At 36.0% G+C, this 17369-nt stretch overlaps 2 protein-coding genes across 4 annotated transcripts in view; both read right to left on the reverse strand.

Moving 5' to 3' along the window:
• Positions 1 to 5367: 5367 nt before the first annotated feature.
• LOC127968149 (RNA-binding motif, single-stranded-interacting protein 2) overlaps positions 5368 to 17369 on the reverse strand; it is a 53797-nt gene continuing 41795 nt past the window's right edge. For 2 of the 3 annotated variants that reach the window (XM_052569095.1, XM_052569096.1), the window contains exons 5-14: positions 17019 to 17176; positions 15217 to 15296; positions 14992 to 15101; positions 14870 to 14913; positions 14284 to 14377; positions 7758 to 7808; positions 7465 to 7575; positions 7277 to 7354; positions 7100 to 7187; positions 5368 to 5581 (exon numbers count right to left, since the gene is read on the reverse strand). In XM_052569095.1, the coding sequence (XP_052425055.1) occupies positions 7107 to 7187; positions 7277 to 7354; positions 7465 to 7575; positions 7758 to 7808; positions 14284 to 14377; positions 14870 to 14913; positions 14992 to 15101; positions 15217 to 15296; positions 17019 to 17176 (807 nt within the window). In that variant the 3' untranslated portion in view covers positions 5368 to 5581; positions 7100 to 7106. Of the gene's footprint in view, positions 5582 to 7099; positions 7188 to 7276; positions 7355 to 7437; positions 7576 to 7757; positions 7809 to 14283; positions 14378 to 14869; positions 14914 to 14991; positions 15102 to 15216; positions 15297 to 17018; positions 17177 to 17369 lie in introns of all 3 variants that reach the window. The other variant, XM_052569094.1, reaches the window with a different exon arrangement.
• LOC127967928 (uncharacterized) lies at positions 5499 to 7091 on the reverse strand. The gene is made up of 2 exons (XM_052568700.1): positions 6216 to 7091; positions 5499 to 6182 (listed from the first exon to the last, which is right to left on the reverse strand). The coding sequence occupies exons 1-2, from the start codon at positions 6531 to 6533 to the stop codon at positions 5499 to 5501; spliced, it is 1002 nt and encodes a 333-aa protein (XP_052424660.1). The 5' UTR covers positions 6534 to 7091.

The raw sequence follows: 17369 nt of genomic DNA on the forward strand, positions 1-17369 counted from the left end.
GTCTTGTGTATGTGTTGTGTATCTTTTCAAACATATTCTGGTCAGAATTCTCAATGATATCACATACGCAGGAGAGGAATGTGACCTTATATCAGCACGGCTATGGGCACATTGCAGATTTTTTTTTTTTTTTTTTATCTCTCCTTTGCTGAAATTTAGTGGGTGACTAAAATGATGGGTTTTGCTGGTAACCGGTTCCAGAATCAAATCACTGGGGGCGTTTCTGAAATGAGTAAGGTCTTTATGCATGATATATTCATTCCATCCATTTTAAGGGTTATCACTGTGCCATCATTGCAATTTTAAGAGTGAATCCTGCAGATCTCATTCCTGAAACTTTGCCTTGTGTATGGTCTCTTAGCAGCTTAAAAAACACATTTATTCACTTTATTCAGATACTGAATGGATTATATAGAGAACATGATAAGCTATATTAATGCTGTTACGTATGCCTAAGCTCATGGAGGATGAGTGTGTGTGTGTGTGTGTGTGTGTTAGTCTGATCCCACTGGAAGAACAGCTTGTCATTCTTTGTTCAGGCTACCAATCACCTTTCACCTTAAATATCCACAGTTCCTACATGCTGGCAGCTTTCTGCTTGTTTTGTGGTTTGACTGTTGAAACATTCACCATATGAAGGTATGTGTGCATAAAGGTGAACTACAGAGGTTTGTTAGCAGATTTCAAGTGCTTCTTGTTTCAGATTCTTTAAATATATTTGTTATATTGTTCATTAACAGTCGATACTGTTTCCTAAAAAAAATTATCAAACAGGATAAAAACACACTAATGGGGCAAGGCCGTCAGTGCAATAGACAAGTGGGACTTGATGACCAGACTTTGAAATAATATATTTGGAAATATTTGAAATTATTGCTCTGATCTGCAGCGCTCACGTGAGGATGACAAAAACCTCTAGGCTCTAGCTTCCGAAATGGTGTCAGTGACTAACACAAGCCATTCATCAAGGTAATTCATAATGCAGATTCCCACCTCGTCCAGAGACAGTCCACTAGACACGACTGTATATTGATAAGCCTCCCCCTCAAACACGAATCTTGAGGATTTTCAACGCTCAAGCACCACCGAGTTGGCCGTGGCCTTGCCGATTGGCAAAATCCCAAAACCTTGTGGAGAGATACCATCACTTTATATAATGAGCATGTGTCATTTAGGCTTTTATTCACGTCTAAACTATGATCCACATGAAGCACATTAGGTTTGTTTTAGTGCATTATGTTCATACATGACCATCTTGATCTTGTGAGTATTCGTCAGAACTTATATTACATTTGCATAGACACTGAAATGTACAATATTTGTGCATTAACAGCGTCTTAACGTGTAATACTGATGTACTGACAACATCTAAAACTAATTATTTACCCATGAACACCTGAACAGACTTACAAATCATTCCTTACGAATATTGAACTTGTGGCGTATATTGTGCTCTTTTGTCCCATCAGTGACGTATTTAACAGTTTACTCATTTACTTCTCTATTCAGTGATCCTCATTTCCATCCTCAGCAGCATCCATACGCTTCAAAAGCCATGCTCGTTACTAGTTATAAATGCATCTTTAAGATGCTCACATTTAAATTAACTGGTTTTATTCAGGTTGGGGGGAAAATATTCAGTATCACACTGAATGAATCGGAATATGTTTTTACCAATAAAACATTTTTGGTGAATTAGGGCTATTAAGGTAAAGGTAGAAAAAGCTAAATTAATAATGGCTGGCAGGTAATAATAATAATAAAACTGCAGTTGATGTTTTAATGTTCTTTGGTAAAATAAATAAAAGTAAATAAACCAACAAAATACGAACAAAATTTTATTAAAAAAATGGAATTCAAGAGATCAGTTTAAAAAGGCACAAACAAAAACAGAAGAACATTTTGTTGTTGCAATTTTTCTTAAAAAAAAAAAAAAGTACAAGAAAATCAGAAACTGTGGCACAGGAAGACAAATTTCCGGCTAGAAGCTCCGGTTAACATGCAACCAAACTGGTTTTCCAGATACCTGTACAAAATGTGTTATTGTATAAATAAAGAATGTTTAAAAAAGCTGTTCAAGAGACAAGCCATTTGTTCAGAACAGTATTCAGTACTGACGTCTTCACAACTTCCCATCTCTAGACATCTGGATACTGTCTACCGACCCAAAACAACTAAACACAGGTCCCGTCTTGAGGCACTTGGATGACAGCGGCGCTACAATAACTGAATGGTTCTGTTGTTTATGGCTTCATCTGGTGAACAGCCTGAACACCCCATGCTAGCAGCAATGCATTTTGAAACTATGAAATGAGCTCTTCTTTGAAAATCTGACCCGGTCGATGAGAACAGAGCACTGGCTTTCACATTCAGCATCGTCCCAGCTGTTGAGAATCCAGAATAATTTAGATATATGCAATCAATCTGAATAAAAACCAACACATTTCATAGTTTCAAAACCATGTTTAACGTTTTGTGTTAATAATGGATGAAACGATTTATCGAAATAAATCCCATTTTCCTTCATGAGGTGAATTGCATAAGAAATAACTTTAGTACAGAAGATCTGACTAAAAACATTAACAGTAAAATCACACTGAAAAGTGGACGAAGGACCAGAAGTCAAAGTAATGGAAAAAGGTGATTCTGACAAACTCATCAGTAACTTAATCACTCACGCATGGATTTTTGTTTGTTTTTTATTGTATCTTGGTGGCGTATCTTTGGTAGCTGGAACGAATCCATTCTTTGGGAATCTAAAGACAAGTGTATCACAAAGATTTCAATGACTGCCAATAGATTTCAGCCTGAGTGACGGTAAACTGGTAAAGAGGTATTGATCCGTTTCAATAACACAACTTCTTTGAATGTAATGTCAAACTATCCTAGAAGGTAATCAAGCTAGCAGCTATTTTCATGGACGGAGAAGAGTCTCTTAATGAACACCATTGAATAGTTTTCAGATCAAGGTCATAAAATGTAAAATGCACCAAGGGGAAGCCCTGAAACGAAGGAAGTAAGAACTGCATCCCGTGCCTTTAGTGTTATAACATAAGCCCTTGTGTTTCTATCCTACAGAAGAGTGATTCTTCTACTCTCTTACAAATAAAAGTGCTTTAAACAGTTCTTCACAGCGATGCCATTCGGTTTAAGTCTCTTTAAAGAACCATCTCTTTCTTCGCTTTTTATAATCTGAAGAACCAAAAAAGAAGCTTTCTGGTTCTTCAGATGTTAAAGGTTCTTAATGGAACCATTTAAGGTTCTTCTATGGTATTGTGAAGCACCTTTATTCTTAAGAGTGTAAAGACATTTATAACATATGTAGGTGTTTTTCATCAATGATACAAAAAAAAATAATAATAATTTTGGATATTCAAACTCTTTTAGAAGTGCATCGTGATTGACCAAGACAGTACATTTCAAGTAAAACAACAAACAGCACAGAGAAGAACATTAAAGAAAATCAAGAAAAAGTCTTTCCTTTGCACACAAACAAAAAAAAACAATCCTATTAATCTGGGATTTAAAAAGGAACAGCAACCGATACACACACAACCAGACAAATTCATCATCGAAACAGTTTTCAGAAAGTAAAGCGTTGCCCAAACACTACAGCTAATCTCACAGAAGATAAAACAAAACACATCAGTGAAAACAAATCATAAAAAAAAAAAAAACAGCAGCATGAAGGAAGAAAGTGACTACACACGCTGAAGAACTGCTTCTGTCCTTCTCGATCCTAAACGTCTGTTCCATATAATCGTTTCTCCTGCTATACATGTCTCATGTATAACCCCAGCACCATTTGGAAGTTATTTCTACAAATCTCTGCACTGCACAGAACCAAAGCCACGATAACACACAAGCTGATGAAGACATGGCGACCTGACACACTGCAAAACAGCTTCTTGGTCTTGTTTTACAAAACATCTGAAAAAGCTAAGATATAGTAGAGTTTCTTTCTTCTTGGGAACAGATTTGGAGATATGTAGCATTGCATCAGTGTCTCATCAATGGATGCTCTGCAGTGAATGGGTGCCGTCAGAATGAGAGTCCAAACAGCTGATAAAACATCACAATAATCCACAGCACTCCAGTCCATCAGTGAACATCTGGAGAAGACAAAAGATGAAACACATCCAGCAAGCTTTTCTCTTCGATCATTGATGGACTGGATCACTTGTGGATTATTGGATTATTAAGAAGAATGGAAATAAAGAATGTCAATATGGTAGTAAAAATAAACTTGATACTATGATTCTTGTTTTTAATTCATAATCTACAAAACCTGCATAAAAAGTAAGCCAGATAGAAACCAAATGCCTTGATTTCCTTCCCTTTTCATGATTATATTCTCCTACTGCAGGTGTTTGATGGATTGATTTATACTCTTAAATGACACATTTCTGCTTAACTACAGCACGAAGAGAAATATTATAGAGTTATAGCAGTGTGGTACTGGGAAACTTCATCAAGTCATGTGTTATCATCACTTTTATGAACTATTTTTGATATTAACAAAGCACTTAAAGTCACTTCCTCGAAACTCCTGTACTGTAACCCAATGGAGCCCATATGTGCATTATTACCATGCACATTTAGACACAAAAACCAGCCATATTTGATTTCATTACTGTATAAAAATACTTAATCAGTTTTATCTCTTACTTTAGCTACAGTATCAAGAGGATACAGAAATATAAAATAATTTATTTTAAAAAATTTCAATTTGCAATAAAAAGGATTTGATCCTGAATACTGTAATGTCAAGCACAAACTGCTCCACAGGTAATCATTCGATTTAAAATGTTCCTCATAAAATACCTTTTAATAAAATTCAGATTAATTTTCATTACTAATTAAAAAGAAAACACACATGACTGGAGAATTGCTATTTCTGCATCTAATATTTTATATGAGCTTGAAGACAAAGGTTTATTGTGCACCAAACTCTGTAATAAGTAATAAGTTAATGATTGTCTGTGAAGATTGAATTAGAGTGATTTCATCACTATTTCTTGGAAGATTCTTAAAATGGTGCAGCATGAAGAAGAAGTGGCTTTAAATGTTTTTATGTTTTTAACAAAACACCTAAATATCAAACAACAAATTCTAAAAGAGGACAAACAAAACGCACTGTTTGCATATTAATCTGTACAAAAATATCTTACTGCTGCTGACAAAAAAAAATAAGAAAAAAAGAATTTTTAAAAAAAGTTGCATATTTTACAAACAAAATTCTCATTTTTAACTTTTTCTTTTTTTATCCTCCCATATTAAAGAATTAGTACTTAAAAATAAGAATTTGCCATTTTGTGCATAAAAGAACACATTGTGTTTGCCTTACCCTTTTTTTAATCAGCATTGTTTTGTTTTGTTTTTTTTTGGTTTTGTTATCAAAATAGATGAAAGATTGCTAGCTCTTTTGCACAGTCTCCCGCCGTTGGCTGAGTGACTCCTGAAGAGAGAGAGGAGTCGAACAAAAGATGAGTGATGTCCTACAAAAGATCCGGATTGCTCTGGGACTCTGTCTGTGGTAAACCCCGAGTGTCCAGAGCGCGGAGCAGCACCTCCAGAGGACCTGGGACCAAAACACAAGTCACTGATATATACAGGACAAATATGACACGAGTCACCGATATATACAGGAGAGACATGACACGAGTCATCGATATATACAGGAGAGACATGACACGAGTCACCGATATATACAGAAGAGACATGACACGAGTCACCGATATATACAGGAGAGACATGACACGATTCTCCGATATATACAGGAGAGACATGACACGATTCTCCGATATATACAGGAGAGACATGACACGAGTCACCGATATATACAGGAGAGACATGACACGAGTCACCGATATATACAGGAGAGACATGACACGAGTCACCGATATATCTCGTGTCACCGATATATACAGGAGAGACATGACACGAGTCACCGATATATATAGGAGAGACATGACACGAGTCACCGATATATATAGGAGAGACATGACACGAGTCACCGATATATACAGGAGAGACATGACACGAGTCACCGATATATACAGGAGAGACATGACACGAGTCACCGATATATACAGGAGAGACATGACACGAGTCACCGATATATACAGGAGAGACATGACACAAGTCACCGATATATACAGGAGAGACATAGTACAAGTCACCTATATATACAGTAGAGACATGACACAAGTCACCGATATATACAGGAGAGACATAGTACAAGTCACCGATATATACAGGAGAGACATGACACGAGTCACCGATATATACAGGAGAGACATGACACGAGTGTCCGATATATACAGGAGAGACATGACACGAGTCACCGATATATACAGGAGAGACATGACACAAGTCACCGATATATACAGGAGAGACATAGTACAAGTCACCGATATATACAGGAGAGACATGACACGAGTCTCCGATATATACAGTAGAGACATGACACAAGTCACCGATATATACAGGAGAGACATAGTACAAGTCACCGATATATACAGGAGAGACATGGCACAAGTCTACAGCTGCTAGACAAGAAGCAAAGCCAAGCAAAAAGCAATTACGTATTTTCTGTTGAATACATTTTGTAAAATATTTGTTGGGACCTGTGAAACTTTTTCAAGGAATCTTTGATGAATAAAAAGTTACAAAGAACATTGTTTATTTAAAATAAAAATGTTGTGTTACAATATAAAGTACTATTCAAAATTTTGGGGTTGGTAAATTTATTATTATTATTATTATTTTTTTTTTTAAATGAATCTTTACTGTCATTCAGCAAGGATACATATGTATTATATGATCTATTTTCCTGTATCTTGATGAGCATAAGAGATTCATTAAAAAACATAATCTTACTGATCCCAAACTTTTGAACGTGTAATTTTAAAGGAATTTTAGAGAAGATGTTCTACAACACTACAAATTAATTACACGTTAATACATAAATTATCAACCATAAGTTGGTTTTGACTCAAATACTGGTTATAATAAAATCTGTGAATTGATAGTAGTTTATTATATGCAAGCTGTCTGCTTCTGAAAGAGACAGCACATGTTTGGTTTCTTGTCTTACCGTAGCTTCATTTGCTGTGCTGATAGGAATAATTAGTGTGTTCTGAAGGCGTCTCCATGGAAAGCTGCTGCTGCTGTCCACTGTTTTCCTGCGTGACAAAAACGAGAATGCATCAAATCTTCAAAACGGCCGTGTCCAGCATTCAGAGCAGCGTGTGTGGCCCAAGGCTGGTCATACCTCTAATGTAACAGTAGAGGGAGGCACTGGGGTGCACTGAGGGATATACGATCCTTGCATAGCTGCGTTAGGTATATACTGCAGGGCAAAATAAATAGTCATACATATAATATTTTCCCGTCATGTTTTGATGGTAATTAGGTTCTACTGAGAGGACAAACTCTAAATTGATGGTAATAGGCCCCAACCGTGCCAGCGCTGCCGAGCGACAGGTGACCGAGCTGCTGGGTCAGGGGTCCGATCATAGACGTGGGCTGAATGGACATCTGGTGATCCATAGCTGGAGTCAGAACGGCCCCCTACAGAGACAGAGATGCTCAGAAATCAAAGGTGATTGTTATATCCAAACCAACATAGTACGTGCTTCTTTTGCTACGATAGTTAAGATAAAAATAAATCTAAATAAAAACAGCAGCTGCTTGGAAACTTTTATGTGAAGTTCCCTGCAAAATGATATGTGAGCTCATATGTGAGCACTTACGGTGGGCTGCATGAGGTACGACTGATGATGCATCCAGGACGGGCTGTGCACCTGAGGACAGAGACAGAAGCATTGCACATCAATCAACCCATCATTTTCAAATCACTGAGTGAATTAAACGTCAGTGACACTGTGGATAAAATACAGGCAACCTGTCAGCTTATAGCTATCATTTTTAACCGATACTTACAAGGATTCCTAGATCATTAAATCAACTTCCTGCCATGTGTGTGGCATCTCAATCAGTGCTTCATCCACAGAAGACGTCAAACAGCTTGTTTTATGTCACATTGAATTAAATTTGCCTTCAGTTTTTGGTTTCAGCTCAAAATTTTCATTTTGCCCCATTAGTAGTTTCTCCAAATCCAAAATCACCATGCAGCCACTAGCAAAATAGTCAAAATGCATCATAACAGCCACTTTTAACTAGCTCTTCCAACGTGCGTTTGGGTCCATATTCTGCTCATCTGACGCCAGATGCTAATTGGGACTGGAACGGGTTGGGGTTTGCATCTGTCATGTTTGCATATCCTTTAAAGGTGATTTATACACTACATTTAAAAAAATTGTGACCCTGGAGCAACAAGGCAGTCTTGAGTCGCTGGAGTATATTTGTAGCAATAGCCAACAATATACACCGTATGGATCAAAATTAACTATTTTCCTTTTAGCCAAATATCATTAGGATATCAAGTAAAAATCATGTTCCATGAAGATATTTTGTAAATTTCCTACAGTAAATATATCAAAACAGTAATATGCATTGCTAAGAGCTTAATCTGGATAATTTTTAATTCAATTTTCTCAATATTTAGATTTTTTTGGCACCCTCAGATTCCAGATTTTCAAATAGTTGTATCTCAGCCAAATATTGTCCTTTCCTAACAAATCAATACATTGTTATTATTTATTCAGCTTTCAGATGATGTTTGAATCTCAATTTCCAAAAATTTACCCTTATGACTGGTTTGTGGTCCAGGGTCACATTTGAGGTCTTTAAGATATATATTTTGAAAGAAATGTAATATTTTTAAATCATCAAGGATGCATAAAATTGAACCGTAAACTAATTTAGAATGTTACAAAATATTTCCATTACAAAAAAATTATTTTCCTTTGAACTTTCTATTAATTAAAAACATTTGAAAAATGTATTTCTCAGCAAATCAGCATATTAGAATGATTTCTGAAGTATCATGTGGCCACTGACTGGAGACTACTGGTCAACTGATATATCGCCATTTTTCAACTTTTGGCATCGACCCTTTCAGCCTATGTGTTCAATGTGGGACTTTTATTTTGACGGTGCTCACACTGTCTCTCTGGTTTACTGTTGTCATTAACAGTTCTTTCTAATACGGACAGAAGTCTGTCTAATAATCAGACAGAACAGTTAAACTAAGGAATTAATCTATATAGACGGTATAATAACAATTTAATTATATTTAATTATATTAGGCCTATTAGTAATAGAAAGACAAATATTATAATACTTTCTCGTTTGCCATCAGCATTAAACAAATACGCATTTAAATAATTTAAACAAATCTTTGAATGGCTAATGAACATTTAATTTCACAAACATTGCAAACTTAGTTGAATCCAGCTGTGTTCTCTGTGTGACCATCGGTCCGTGTGAATTAAATGCTTTAAACTTTAAACTCATGATGTCAAATAATGCATTGCTTTATGCATTTGCCCACTGTCATATTCATGTCATTTTCTCTGTGTGATGTTTGTAAAATGAGCGCCCCTGGCTTTATCTGAAAAATATGATTCCCAATGCACACAAACGTCCCAGAATACTTAGTGCCCTGTTGTTTTAATTAAACATTTATATAAATACTGTCATCTTAAATATAAGTATGTTTATTTTACACATTTATTTTTTAATCCATTGTCAAATGATTTCAAATTTCTTAAATATGAATAATAATAATTTAAAAATCATATGGGCTTTATATCGGCTATCGGTCCCCCTGCTTTCAAGATATCGGCATCGGCTGTCAAAGAACTGATGATGATTTTCATTGTTGGATGAGCTACTCCATTAAATATTCTTTTGTAACTTTTCATATAAGACAAATGTTAGGCGCAAGCAGACTGAGCTGTGGCGTCATTACTCAGTAATCCGGCTCTAATGGGCCGTTCAGTCCCTTTTGAGCACGCGTGCCAGACCAACAGGATCTCACTGTACATTATTTTCTTTTGCCTGCTCATCCATCAGCACTCAATAAGGTGTCAGAATTCCCACAAGCCCCAGCTCAGCTGAGTCACTGCGGTCTGATATTCTCACTGAACACATGTTGTGAGTCACTCTGTGTTTCATCCGACTGCTGTCGGCTTTGGCACACACTTAGCTTGAGATCACTATTGCAACAAAGATGAAACTTAATCTGGATTGACCTAAAATTTTCTAATAACACAAATAAATGGGTAATTAGAAATGACAAACAAGCAAGTCTGTTTAAGGACATGGAATTGTAAAACTAATGAGCGAAACAGTGAATTAACAAAAGGTTTTGTGGAGTAAAGCAGTCAGTGTATGAATGAGTGAGTGAATGGGTGAATGTGAGGCAACTTGTAAAGCGCTTTGAATGGCCATGGGGTCTGTTGAAAGCGCTATATAAATGCAGTGCATTTTACCATTTACCATTTCAATCAACCATTATAACTCAAGCTGAGGAGACTAAACTCAATGCAATAGCAGAAATTTGACAATGAAACATGATTTATCTGAACCATATGTAGTCAAGGAGTCCCAGCAGACACATGAACCGCCTGAGGGGCCTAACAAGGCTATCTTCTGCTGCCCACAGTTTTACCACATTTGTAATAAATGTGAATGTACTAAAACAGTAACCAAATTTAGTATACAAATATAGCTGCAAGCAGCAATTACGGGGCCAAGCACTCCACCGGCAAATTTAGGAGCTAAGCATGGCACCAAATGCAACAATGAGTAATTACAGCAATTTTAGGATTGTTATTGAAATAGGTGAAAAATCATAAATACAAGCACTAGTAATATGATTAAATGCTTACCACTTTTGACTAAAAGGTGGCGCTGTAATTAAAATTTTTTGGTGTGTTCTGTGTGAGGTGACAATGGCACACACAAAGTTTTATCATGCCTCAATTTCGTTGCTGTGATATGCAAAAACGGTTTTGTCTATTGACACAAAATCCATAACCTTTTGTCAGCACAGTCTGAAGATAATCTGATTCGAATTTGGTGAAAATCAGACCAACGTTTATGAGAAGATAAAAAAGTAGGTTTTCAACATAAATCAAAATGGCGGACAGGAAGTTCAGCTTACTCTGGCATATTTTACATCCATGTTGTCAGCATAAGCCAGGGAATATTTTGAGACCAGTTTCATTGAAATAGAGTAATGCAATAAAAAGTTATTAGCATTTTTATAATTGTAATTATTAATGGTTAATTAATGGTTTATTACTCTTGACCAATAGGTGGCGCTGTTACCAAATTGATGTGGCATTGTCAGTGTGAGGTGACAATGACACGTACAAAGTTTGGTGCAAATATGTCAAAGCTTTGTTGATATACAGGCTCAAATGCATTTTGCCATTCCTCCAGCAAATTTGTTAATGCACTAAATGAGAACCGTTTCAAATAATTGGTATCAATGTTTTCGACAAGAACCAAAGAATATAGGGATACCATTTTCATTTCAATAGTCTACTGTATTCAAAAGTTATTAGCATTTTTTAGATATTTAATTATAACTTTTGACCACAAGGTGGCGCTGCCACTAAACTTTTTGAGTATCTTCAGAGCATGGAGCCAAATATTTTTGTAATTATTTTCGTAATGATATAATAATGCATTCAAAAAATACAGCATTTTAAAACATAATTCAAAATGGCCAACGCCTAAAATGGCTGACACTGGACAATTGGATATCATTCGACATGACTCACTGAATCTAAAGAGACCATTTGTGTGATTTTTGACCAAACCATTCAGAAGTTATAAGCAAAAATATGCATTTCTCATATCTCCTGACCACTAGGTGGCGCTGCGCCAAAACATTGTAGGTAGTCTCAGGTCATGGATGAACGGAAAAGAATGACACACACCAAGCTTGGTCTCAATATACGATTGAAAGAATCAACTTGAATTGTATAACTTTTTGCTAGCATTGTCTGAAGATCATCTGAGCCAATTTTCGTGAAAATCAGACAAACCGTCTAGGTCAAGTTAAAAAACATAGATTTTTCGAAACATTGAAAATAGCGAAATAAATAAACCTTGCGATTTTTGCATTTTGGGGTTCATTCGGCTTACCATGAGACAATGATTCAGAGGGAAAAATAATTTTCATTTTCTGGCTTATGGTTCAAAAGTTATTAGCATAAAAATATTGAAATTTTGGACAAGTGGTGGCGCTAGATAGTGGAGTTAGAGACTTCAAATTTGCTATAGTTGATGCTGGGACTGTCCTCTATCAGTGTGCCAAAATATACAACTTTCCCGCAATCGGTTTTATGGGCAGCTATAGACTTGCGGTGGAAGAAGAAGATTACAATAGGTGCCTACGTACCTTCGGTGCTTGGCCCCTAATTATGCAAACTATATACTGTACATACAAATACAGGGATGCAAACTCATAATGAGTGAAAGGTGATATAGACAGCCATCCCCGCCAAATACTTATACAATATTTTAAAGCCTTTATTATAATTTTTTTAACTCTACAGTTGTGCAGTAAAATTCACTTTAAAGATTCACTTTTCATTCATGGAGATTACATGGAAAAAAGTGCAAAAAATCCTGTTGGAAAACAAAGACTTGTAAGATGACAATTACATGAAATGAGCATTATAATCCAGTAGATGGAAGCAGAGGATTCACTCATTAACTCAGTTGCCATTTCCACTCCCCAGTTTTCTTGATTTTGAATTTATTATAAAATTACTATTATAATTTTTTTTTTAGTACTGTACTGAAGAAGTATAACAAGTATAAATAAAGAATAATGGATTACATATTTGGGAATATTTTTATATAATATATTTTTTTATAAATATATTCATCCAACACAGACTTGCTGTTGTTGTAGTTTTTTTACTCCGAATTTACTCTGTATCACTTCCACACCTCTGACTGGCCATTGCTTTCAACAGAGATGCCTGTGATTGGCTACAATACTCAATGCTGCAAAAACACGTTGTAAATAAACTTCTGTTTTTGTGTGTGCGTGTGCGTGTGTGTGTGTGTGTGTGTGTGTGTTTTTGAAACCACAGGAGTGTTTTAAATCACTTGACTAGTGGGTACAGAACTGAATTGGTACACATACTATGTACAGGCAAGCAAATATGCCCAGAAATCTCTCTCTCATTCTTGGCTTGAAGCAAATTTTTGCTCCAGTCACATGACTGAAAACTATTTTTCTCATACCTTTTAAATGGCTTAAATATTTTCAAGAATATTGCACAAGAATATTGGACGAAAACAGTGCTGTATCACTGCATACTGAACACAATTATGACACGCATAAAATCATATATATATATCATTATCTTAATGGGTTAGTTCAACCAAAAATGAAAATTAGGCTGTGTTTTATTCAACTCTACGGAATACTAGGTGTATATGACTTTCTTCTTTCAGGCGAATCCAGTCAGAGTTATATAACAAATTGTCTTTGATCTTTCAAGCTGTTTAATGCCACTCAGCGGGGGTTGCATGCATCAGTCCAAAAGATGTTAAATAAAAAGCGTCCATCCATAAAAAAATAGCATCTCACACTGCTCCAGAAGGTTAACAAAGGCCTCCTGTAGCGAATCTATGCATTTTTGTAAGAAAAGTATCCATATTCAAAAACTAATAATCACTTGAATCTAGCTTGAGCTCACTGTTGTAAATGAAGCAGTTCCAGAAGCATGACGTATGAGGTCTGCGTTGCACATGTGCTGCTCAGAAGTGACGATCACAGAAACGCAGCGGATCAAAACAATGGTCAATAATTAGAGAAGTACAAAACGAGGATTTGTAAAGAAGAATGTCGGAGGATTTCAATGTAAGTCAAGAGGAGACTGGTTTTCCTTAACTAAAGTAAGGAAACTTCTATTGATCCTGTAAACAAACGTTGGATTTCAGGAGACTCACTGGCGGATGCGCAAAGCACACCACATACGTCATGCTCCCGGAACTGCTTCTGTGTATAACTGCTGATGCAAGCTGGATTCAAGTGATTCATTACATTTGAATATGGATATTTGTCTTACAGAAATGTCTTACATCAATTCGCCACGAGAGGACATCGTTCACCCCTTTTTTTAAGGACGGACGCTTTTTATTTAACTTCTTTTGGACTGATGCATGCAACACCTGCTGAGTGCCATTAAACAGCTTGAAAGATCAAAGATCATTTTTAATATAACTCCGACTGGATTCGTCTGAAAGAAGAAAGTCATATACACCCAGGATGCCATAGAGGTGAGTAAAACACAGCCTAATTTTTATTTTTGGCTAAACTAACTCTTTATTGCTACTCACCTGGTAGGATGGTACTTGTGAGGGCATGTATGGAGACAGAGAGGTCTGAGCGATCATTCGGTTTGGAGTGATGCTGTACGGTGGAGAATAAAACCTGAAAATAATGAGCAAAAACAATAAGAAACATGAGAAACACATTTTTTTACATTATATGTAAATTTAAAAAGCTATTGGAAGTCATTTTGAAGAACACAATGTTTCTGTAATTTAAGTCTTAAAGGGACAGTTCACCCCAAAATAAGAAAATTCTATCATCTATTCACCCTCATGTTGTCACTCCAAACCCATGAGCTTTTCAATGGACTTTGATACACAAACAAATGAATTTGTAATGAAACCTGGTAGAATGAAAGTCCATGAAACCAAAACATTGATGCATGAAAACCTTCATAAAGAGATCATGAAAGTAATCTATATGAATCCAGCGGTTTAATCCAAGTCTTCTGAGGATAAGAACATATATAAATATATATGCACTATATATGCACATATATAAATATGGTAAAGAGAAATACTCATTTAAAGCACTTTAAAATGAGACCCGTTAAAGCAGGCTCTGAGTGCGAGGAAGTCTCTTTGCACTCACCCGTTCTGTAAGGCCGCTGGGTCATACGTGAGCGTCATTCCTCCCTGAACGTGGAAAGGAAAATGACAAATTTTATATAAAATGTGCAAGCTCTGTATAAGTCACAAAGAGTGCTCTCATACCGTTTCACCATCTCTAGGCCAGGCTCGGCCGTTCTGTAGGTACTTTGCTTGGTTTTGTCGCTTCTTTTGTCCTCCGTCAGCAAACTTGCACAACAACGGTTCTGTAGGTACTACAGGTGAAGTGCAAGAAGCAAGAGTTTGTTTTTAAATATTCATACATTTTATTCTTCCATATTTAATAATGAAAATTATTATATAAATTAAAATAATTGATATCTCAGCTACCTGGCACTCCAGGTGGGGTTTTGATATATTTTCCATTAAAATGCTGAATGATGGCTTCACATTTCTCTGTGGATTCCATCCTGTTATACAAAGACATTAAAGAAACAATTAAAAGGGTATTGTTTATGGGGATATATAGTAGGGATGCACTGGCTGACCGGCCATAAATCGGAACCGGCTGGTTTTTGCTTAAAATACGCAATCGGCAATCAGCTTTTTTCCGGAAATGCGCCTGCGTGCACACTGTAATAATTCGATATCATGTCATTTGGGTGGAAGTATTTTGAAATCTGTGCACAGGACATGGGCAGCCGTTCAACACTGGAAGTGGCCGTTGGTGTACTGACGCACAATTAAAAGTCCCTTTCCTGCGCGAGCATACTGTACCTGTTCACGCCCTCCACAAGCGGAGACAGTGAAGGGATGTTCAGCTCAACTTCTTGTGTGTTGGATGAGAAATGAAACAGACTAAACTGTGACAAAACTGGAATGTTTTTTTTTTTTTGTAAAGTAGAACTTGCATACATGTTTGAAAAGCCAGAAGTAAACGTCAGTTCTGTATAGGATGATTATTTTTATTTTACCTTAGAATTACATCGACGTAATTGGATTTAAAAATCACCTGCTGTAGCACACTGAAAAAAAGTGTTTCATTCGTCCAATTAAAAAAAAATTAGGGTAATGATTCACATCTATATATATTTTTCTTTTTTAACACTTGAGACAATAGTTATTTATTTTTCATTGGCTCAAGTAAAAAAAACATAGATTTGAATCATCACCCTTTTTTTATTGGATGAATAAAACACTTTGCATCTTTGTTTTATTCGCACCAACATTATTTGATTTTAACATTTTGGAATAATGTATTTATATAGCATACTTTTATTTAGTCTTACTGGTAAATACTTTTTTTTAACTTAAAAAAAACCAAATGTAAAAACTAAAATAGTGAATGCTGATTAAAAAAACTCTTATTGAATGTGTGTTGATTGTGTTGTTTGGATTGTAGAACTATGCAGTTGTTGCCTTTAATATCACATAGTTACAGTTAATCTTTATATTTAAGGCCAGTTCTCTGTAGTTTCAACCCAATTCAAAAACAAAAGCTAAAGGCTGATGTCTGTACCATCTATGTTTGTATTAAATGTAGTCTACTTACTGTGCAGTTACTGCCATTAATTTCAGATGGTTATGGTTATTGTTTTTAATAGCCAAAAGCCAGTTTGGCCAATTAAATACCAAATAAACATCTTGCTTATTCACACTTTCCTTCTTTCTTGTTTGTTGCTTAAAGATTAAAAAAACGGAAATCGGAAAACAGTATCGGAATCGGCAGTTTGCTTATAATAAATCGGTATCGGAATCGGCCAGTTTGCTTGTAAAAAATCGGTATCGGAATCGGCCAGTTTGCTAGTAAAAAATCGGTATCGGAATCGGCCAGTATGCTAGTAAAAAAAAATCTGTATCGGAATCGGCCAGTTTGCTTGTAAAAAAATCGGTATCGGAATCGGCCAGTTTGCTTGTAAAAAATCGGTATCGGAATTGGCCAGTTTGCTTGTAAAAAAAATCGGTATCGGTATCGGAATCGGCCAGTTTGCTTGTAAAAAATTGGTATCGGAATCGGCCAGTTTGCTTGTAAAAAATCGGTATCGGAATCGGTAAAGAAAAATCATGATCGTGCATCCCTGATATATAGAAATGGCACTCAGGTCAAAATACCGAATCAAAAACATCAGTAAATTTAAGTCCCTCCACACCCGGTTTTATAGATCACACAGCTCGAATGATTGATAAAGTACCTTGCGAATCCTACGCCTCTGCTGGTTCCACTGGCGTCCCGTAAGATCCGTGTGGAAATCACCTGACCGAAGGATTTGAGCATGGCCTCCAGCTCCTGCTCGTCCATGGACATGGGCAGGTTAGAGATGTACAGGTTGGTAGGGTCCTGTTCCTGTTGCTAGAATTAAACACATAACCTAATCAGTAAAACATTTGATCAAAAATATAAAGCAGTTTTTACTTTTTCAGAGTGACAAGTTTACAGTAGCAGTTTTACATTGTCCTTCATTCCTATATTTCTATACATCTATTTTGATTAAAGAAATGTATATTGTAAAAAAAAAAAAAAGAGAGAGAAAAAAAGTAAAATG

Source organism: Carassius gibelio, chromosome B11 (assembly GCF_023724105.1).
Source record: "Carassius gibelio isolate Cgi1373 ecotype wild population from Czech Republic chromosome B11, carGib1.2-hapl.c, whole genome shotgun sequence".
Lineage (NCBI taxonomy): Eukaryota > Metazoa > Chordata > Actinopteri > Cypriniformes > Cyprinidae > Carassius > Carassius gibelio.